The 7,169-nt window shown below is 71.8% G+C and overlaps 1 protein-coding gene across 1 annotated transcript; it reads right to left on the bottom strand.

The window, feature by feature from the left end:
- Nucleotides 1-1,976: 1,976 nt before the first annotated feature.
- On the bottom strand, nt 1,977-4,702 carry Arc (activity regulated cytoskeleton associated protein). Its single transcript, XM_048358728.1, has 3 exons — nt 2,935-4,702; nt 2,573-2,707; nt 1,977-2,380 (listed from the first exon to the last, which is right to left on the bottom strand). Exon 1 carries the CDS (start codon nt 4,700-4,702, stop codon nt 3,506-3,508), a length of 1,197 nt encoding a protein of 398 aa, XP_048214685.1. The 3' UTR covers nt 1,977-2,380; nt 2,573-2,707; nt 2,935-3,505.
- Nucleotides 4,703-7,169: the final 2,467 nt, after the last annotated feature.

Raw genomic sequence — 7,169 nt, 5'->3', positions numbered from 1 at the left:
CGAGCGCTGGCTCATCTCACTGGGCGGAGGAGGACACGGGCTCCCAGACCAAGGTCACCCTCCGAGCCAGGCAGCCTGGCTCCACCTCAGCCGGCCGAGTAGGCCCAGCCCTCCCGGTGGATATTGGCTGACCCCCCCCGCCCAGCCCTCGCGGTGGATATTGGCTGACCCCCCCCCCCAGCCCTCGCGGTGGATATTGGCTGACCACCCCCCCAGCCCTCGCGGTGGATATTGGCTGACCCCCCCAGCCCTCCCGGTGGATATTGGCTGACCCCCCCCCAGCCCTCGCGGTGGATATTGGCTGACCCCCCCCCAGCCCTCGCGGTGCATATTGGCTGACCCCCCCCCCAGCCCTCGCGGTGGATATTGGCTGACCCCCCCCCAGCCCTCGCGGTGGATATTGGCTGACACCCCCAGCCCTCGCGGTGCATATTGGCTGGCCCCCCCCAGCCCTCCCGGTGGATATTGGCTGACCCCCCCCCCCCCAGCCCTCGCGGTGGATATTGGCTGACCCCCCCCCAGCCCTCGCGGTGGATATTGGCTGACCCCCCCCCCAGCCCTCGCGGTGGATATTGGCTGACCCCCCCAGCCCTCGCGGTGGATATTGGCTGACCCCCCCAGCCCTCGCGGTGCATATTGGCTGACCCCCCCCCAGCCCTCGCGGTGGATATTGGCTGACACCCCCAGCCCTCGCGGTGCATATTGGCTGGCCCCCCCCAGCCCTCCCGGTGGATATTGGCTGACCCCCCCCCCAGCCCTCGCGGTGGATATTGGCTGACCCCCCCCCCAGCCCTCGCGGTGGATATTGGCTGACCCCCCCCCCCAGCCCTCGCGGTGGATATTGGCTGACCCCCCCAGCCCTCGCGGTGGATATTGGCTGACCCCCCCAGCCCTCGCGGTGGATATTGGCTGACCCCCCCCAGCCCTCGCGGTGGATATTGGCTGACCCCCCCCCAGCCCTCGCGGTGGATATTGGCTGACCCCCCCAGCCCTCGCGGTGGATATCGGCTGACCGCCCCCAGCCCTCGTGGTGGATATTGGCTGACCCCCCCCAGCCCTCGCGGTGCATATTGGCTGACCCCCCCCAGCCCTCGCGGTGGATATTGGCTGACACCCCCAGCCCTCGCGGTGCATATTGGCTGGCCCCCCCCCCAGCCCTTGCGGTGCATATTGGCTGGCCCCCCACCCCGGCCCTCGTGGTGGATATTGGCTGGCCCCCCCCCAGCCCTCGCGGTGGATATTGGCTGACCCCCCCACCCCGGCCCTCGCGGTGGATATTAGCTGACCCCCACCCGCGCTCTCCCCCCAGGCCCCGGGTCTGGCCCAAGCTGTCCCAGGAGACAGGCCTCGCTCAGCACAAGGCCCCCCCAGCCCCAGCCTGAGCCAGGACGGGCTGGAGCACATGGCCCCGGCGAGGAGCCCTGGCGGTCCCAGAACCCCAGCTTAGGTTTCTGGGGGGGGGGGTGATGTACAGTCCTGAGACCTCTCCTGGGGTCCTCTGCGGGTGCGAAGCTCAGGTCCTCAGAACAGAGCCTTCCCCTGCAGCCCGAGCCAGCCCCCCACCCCACCCCAGACAAACAGCAGGAACACTCGGAGAAGTTTCAATGCTTTATTAACAAAATCGAATTTTAAAAAAAAAGACTCTATCTTGGAGGTCAGGTGGCGGGGTACACAGCCGGGGGTGGGGGGACAGTGGGCACCTGTGGTCTCAATGCCAGGGCCCCCCTGTACCTGTGCCAGTGAGTGAGTATAGGTTATGGCTTCTGTGCAAAAATAACTCTGTGGGGCTGGCAGGGGTGCAGGGGTGCAGGGGGAAGGGGTGTCTGCAGAACAAATCCCCAAATTCTAGAATGCCAGTGGGCAAGGCAGGAAAGGGGCCCAGCCAAGGCCCGCGGAGCGGAGCGGCAGGCACGAGAGGCTTCCGGGGCCGGGGCCGCCGGGATGGGGCTAGCCTGGGCCACAGCAGGGCAGAGTGCCTGGGACAGGCCAGGAGCCGACCCTGGGGGCCTCCTGGGGCTGGCTGGGGCCCCCGGGAAGGGGCAGCGGCTGTGCCGGCGTCTGGGGCTCCTGGAGGATTCTGGCAGGAAGTGGGGGCCACTGAGCGAGCAGGGGTTCCGGGTAGGAGGGCCAGCCTGGGAACCCCGCTCCAGCTGCCGTGGCTCTGGGGGCGAGCGCCGGGGGGGGGGGCCAGCGGGGCCGGCGCGGCCAAAGCCGGGGCCCTCGCGCTGGCCCGTCCGCGGCCAGCTCCCGGGCTGAGCTGGGCGCTGCCCTCTGCCAGGTCGTGGGGTCTCCGCGGCCACACGTGCTCTCTCCGCGTGGAGAGAGGAGAGGGGACGGGACGGCGGCAGGCACAGCGGCGGAGGCTCGGGAGCCTGGAGACCTGAGGAGAGGAGGAAGCGCAGGTCGGTCGCCACCCCGTGCCAGCCTCACCCCGGCCCTCAGGGACAGAGACGGGCGGGGGGGGGGGAGGGGCCGCCCCCCCAGGCCGGAGCCGCTCAGCTGGACCGGGTCCGGGGAGTGGACGCCTGGAGGCCCCGTCGGGACTGGAGGGCGATGGGGCTGGCTCCCTTACCTGGTGTCACTCTCCTGGCTCCGAAGGTGCGGGCTTCGGCCTCAGCCAGACTCGGGGACTCAGCCCCTCGGGGACCCTCTGCCACGGTGGCTGAGTCACGCGGCCGACTGCTTCTCCACACCGCTGTGAATCACGCTGCCGGGGCGAGAACGCACAGGGTCTCCGTGAGCTCGCTCGGCAGCCTCCCCCGGCCCAGCCCCCGGCCCAGCCCCCTCCTCAGTCCCTCGGGGAGCTGTGTCCCCGCGGCGCCACCCCCACCCCATCCCCGTAGCCGGCGTGGGGGCGCCCTGGGGCCTCCCTGGCTCCCCCGAGGATGAACCTGCCCCCTCCTCAACTCCGAGATGCCACCGGGCGGGACTCACCCGAGGGCCAGGAGCTGCGGGGACATCCGGTCTCCTGCCGAGGCCGCCGGGGCCGTGGCTCCCGCTGGCCCGGGGCGCTGCTGTGCTGCGTGAGGCCGGCCAGCCGGCCCGGGAGGCGCAAGGCGGCAGCCGGCTCTGCTGCATCTGCCCGGCACAGGGGGCCTGGAAGTGGGGCCCGCCCGGCTCTGGTTTCGTCGGGACTTCTGCCTTGGGGTGCCCATGAGCTTGGAGCCCACTGGCCCCTGCCCTCCGGACACTTGCGATCCTGAGTGCCCAGAGGACAGGGAGGAAGCTGGGGGTCTTCTGCAGTGGCCTGAGTGTGGCGATGGGACCACCGGCCAGGTGGGGCCAGGGGAGACAGACGGGGAGGGGGGCAGGAGGGAGCCTTGCAGGACAGGAGCTCCTCCGCTGTTTGGTTGCTTGTGTCTGCGAGTCAGGCCAGGGGGCGTGGGGGTGCCCAGCTGGCCAGCATCCCCCCAGGGGGGTCAGCCCCAGCTCAAGTCCTGGGTGGCAAAGCCACAGGAGAGGTGTGGCAGGCAGGCAGGCAGGCTGGGGGGCCCGGGGCCGGGCTCTATTCCGTCTGCGTCCGGTCGCTGGCCATGGACTCGCTGGTGAGGGCGGGGGTGAGGGTCTCGGCCTCCTCCTCGGCGGGCAGGGGGGGCCCCGCCGGCTCGGCCACCTGCTGCTCCAGGCCGTCCTGCACCTCCATGCCCCTCTGGATGAGCTGCTCCAGCGTCTTGGGCAGCGGGTGCCGCAGGAAGCGCTTGAGCTTGGGCTGCAGGGTGCCCACCACGTACTGGATGATCTCCTCCTCGTCGGCGTCCACGTACAGGGTCTGGTACAGGTCACGCTTGCGCCACAGGAACTGGTCCAGGGGCTCCCCCTGCTTCTGCGGCAGGTCCAGCTCGCGCTGGATGGCCTCCCGGGACAGCGTGCCCTCGCTGTACTGCAGGAACTCCTTCTTGAACTCCACCCAGTTCTTCACCGAGCCCTGCTTGAACTCCCACCACTTCTTGGCCGGCCCGTTCATGTGGTTCTGGATCTGGGACAGCCAGTACTCCTCGGAGCCGCCCACCTGCCGCAGGTACTCCTCCAGGTGGCTCAGGAACTCCCGCGGGTCCTCGAAGATCTGCGTGTCCACCCCGGGGCCGGGCTGCCCGTCCTCCCCGGGCCCCCAGGGCGGGTACTGCTGGGCCTCGGCGGGCTCCTGCCCCGGCAGCTCCCCGGCGGCGGCGGGCGGCGGGGTGATGGCGTAGGGGCTGACGGTGTAGTCGTAGCCGTCGGCCTCGTGGCAGTAGCCCTCGGGACCCCCGACGCCCACGGAGACGGTGTGGCGGACGGGCTCGCCGCCCACGGGGTACTTGCCGCCCATGGACTCGAGGCGGTCGGCCCAGCGCTCCAGGCGGTAGAAGACCTCGCGCCACACGTGCATCTCGCGCTTCACCCAGCGCTCCAGGTTGGCGATGGTCTCCTGGCAGCGGCACAGGCAGGCTTTGATGGACTTCTTCCAGCGCTGCGAGTCGCCCGTGGGCACGTAGCCGTCCAGGTTGCTCTCCAGCTTGCCCACGGACCGGTGCAGCCCCTTCAGCTCGCGCTCCACCTGCTTGGACACCTCGGCCAGCAGGTGCCGGTGCGTCCGGCGCACGTGCTCCAGCATCTCGGCCCGGCACTTACCGATCTGCAGGATCACGTTGGGCTTGGCGGCCGGCCCGCCCCGCGGCCCGGGGTAGGCGTGGAGGCCGCCGCTGGTCATGCGGTCCAGCTCCATCGGCGCGCAGGGGGGCCGGGGTCGGCGCTCGGGACGGGCGGGCGGGCGGGCGGGCGGCGAGCGGCTCCGGGGCCGGGCGCGGCGGGGCGGGCGGCGGGGCGCGGCGGCGGGGCGGGCGGCGGGGCGCGGCGGCCGGGCGGCGGGGCGCGGCGGGGAAAGCGGCCGGCGCGGATCGGATCGGCTCGGTTCCTCCGCTGCGGCTGAGCCCGGAGGAAGGCGGCCACCTGCGCTGCGCCGAGCCGCCGCCGCGGGCGCTTTATGCGGCCGGGGCCCGTGGGCGGCCCCTCGCCGCGCTCCCATTGGCCGCGCCGCGGGCCCCGCCTCCCCGCGCCCGCCCGCGCCCGGCCCGCCCCCCGCGCGCCCGGCCGGCCGGCCCGCCTGCGGGGAGGTGACTAATGCGCCCCGCGCCTCCCCTCCCACCCGCTGCGGGGGACCTGGGCCGCCCCCGCCTCGCACACACCCCCCCCCCGGCCAGGGGCTCCACCGGGGCGCGCCCGGGGCGCACGCTCGCGGGCACGCGGGCACGCTTCCACACTCCCCAGCTCCCGCCAGCCCCGGGCGGCCCCGCCCCGCCCCGCCCGGCTCCCGGGGTGGGTCCCCAGGGTGGGTGTCCGGATGGGCCCCGGGGAGGTGCCAGGCTTCACTCAGGTCTCCGGGGACCCTGGGCGGGCTGCGTGGGGACAGGGGAGGGACAGGGGCGATGCCGCCCACAGAAGGCTGCTGGGCCCAGAACACCGCAGGCTGGGTGCAGGCCAGAGTCCTGGCCTGGAGCTTCAAGGAGACCGGAGGCTGGGAGGGAGGGAGGGAGGGGGGGAGGGAGGGAGGAGGAAGAGGGGAGGAGGGCTGGCGCAGGGAGGAGGGAGGAGAAGGTGCTGGCAGCCCTCGGCAGCCAGAAGAGGCAGAGGAAAGCAGTCACCATATAAGGAACGGGGCTCCGGAAGCTGAGATTCCCGCAGAGGGGAGGCCCCTTCCACTGCCCTGGCAACCGCAGTGGTGCAGTGGGGGGGGGGAGGGCGCGGGGAGGAGGCCGGGACGCCCTTCCCGGGTCCTCTGAGGCTGGCTGGGCCTGGGTCTCCAGCTTCTGATGGTCCCTGGGGACCCGTGACACACCACCACCCCCCGCAGAGGCCCACAGACACGGTGACAGCAGGGACGCCAGTCCCCTCCGCCCACGCCCTCTCCCGCTCTCTGGACATGGGCGCTGTACACTCAGGTTACCCCACTCACGGCCATAAATACCCTCGGGTCCCCCACCCGCCCGCCCTCTGCCCCACTCGGGCTTGTTCAGCCAAGGCGGGAGCCCTCCCTCCCGACCGCTCCTGGACCCCTCCCCTGCGCTTTTGGGTAGCCTCTGCCCTGCAGGGCCGGCCGGTCTCCTTCCTTCCCCCTGGGCTTCCGCCCTGGCAAGGGGGGGGGGGGACGACAATGTCTTTCTGGCAAAAAGAAATTCCCCCAAAATGGCTTCCTTGGCATTTCTAATTAAAGGAGAGTGGGCGGACGCAGAAGGGAGGGCTGAGGGGCACCATTCTGGGGAGGGGAGCCAGGCAGAGAAGCTACTAGAACGGGGACCAACCGGGAGCCTGCCCACGGAGGAATCCCTGGCCCCAGAGGCTGCGGCTGTCTGTGTCTGAGCCCCGGGACGCCCGGCTGTCACCAGAGGAGCGGGCCGCGGCCACGCTGACGGTGCCTCTGTGCCAGGGAGCGGGCGCAGGCCGCCGGGGTTTGCAGGCCTGTCCTGGGCGCCCCGAGCCGCCCCCCCACGCCTGCCCGCCTCTCCGTGCGGTGGTGGGAGGCCCTGGGGGTGAGTGAGCAGAGACGGCAGAGCCGGGCCGGAGCCCACAGGCCGCCCAGGCTGGAGGCCCTGGGGGTGAGTGAGCAGAGCCGGCCGGAGGCCTGGAGCCCTGACCCGCAGAGGGGGCGGGCTCACCTTGAACTCTAGACCCCGTGGTGAGGCCCCCAGCCCCCAGGGGGCCACAAGCTCGGGTACCGTAGATCCCTCCTCCACCCCCCCCCATCCCAGCACCCCAGTGGAAGGGCAGAGAGCACGAGGGGGTCAGGCAGGCGGGCGGGGCTGTCAGCGAGCCTTCCTCCCCGCAGGTCTGCAGAGGCTGAGCTCGGGGCCGGTGACGGGGCCGGTGACGGGTGACGGTCACAGCCTCTGCAGCAGCTCTGGGAACACTTAATCGCTGCCCAATTATCGCCCCGCAAGTCCTCAGCAAACCCCCGCACTGGAGCCTGGGGCTCTATTCTTCCGCCTCTGGAAAAGAGGCCGGGCCGCTCCCCCTCCCTTGGCTCCCCCCCCTTCGGTGGGCGGGCGGGCAGCCTTCCTCCAGCCTGGCCCCGTCTCCGGCCTCAGGCAGTGTGGAGAGGAGCCGAATGCCGGCTGGGGGGCTGCGACTGAGCAGAGAGGACCCACTCCCCATTTCCTGAGGGCTCCCACGGGGTGGGGTGAGCCCGGGTGAACGAG

This window comes from Perognathus longimembris, chromosome 12, assembly GCF_023159225.1.
Source record: "Perognathus longimembris pacificus isolate PPM17 chromosome 12, ASM2315922v1, whole genome shotgun sequence".
NCBI lineage: Eukaryota > Metazoa > Chordata > Mammalia > Rodentia > Heteromyidae > Perognathus > Perognathus longimembris.
The sequence above is the reverse complement of the archived record's forward strand: the minus strand, read 5'-3'. Positions and strand labels throughout refer to the sequence as shown.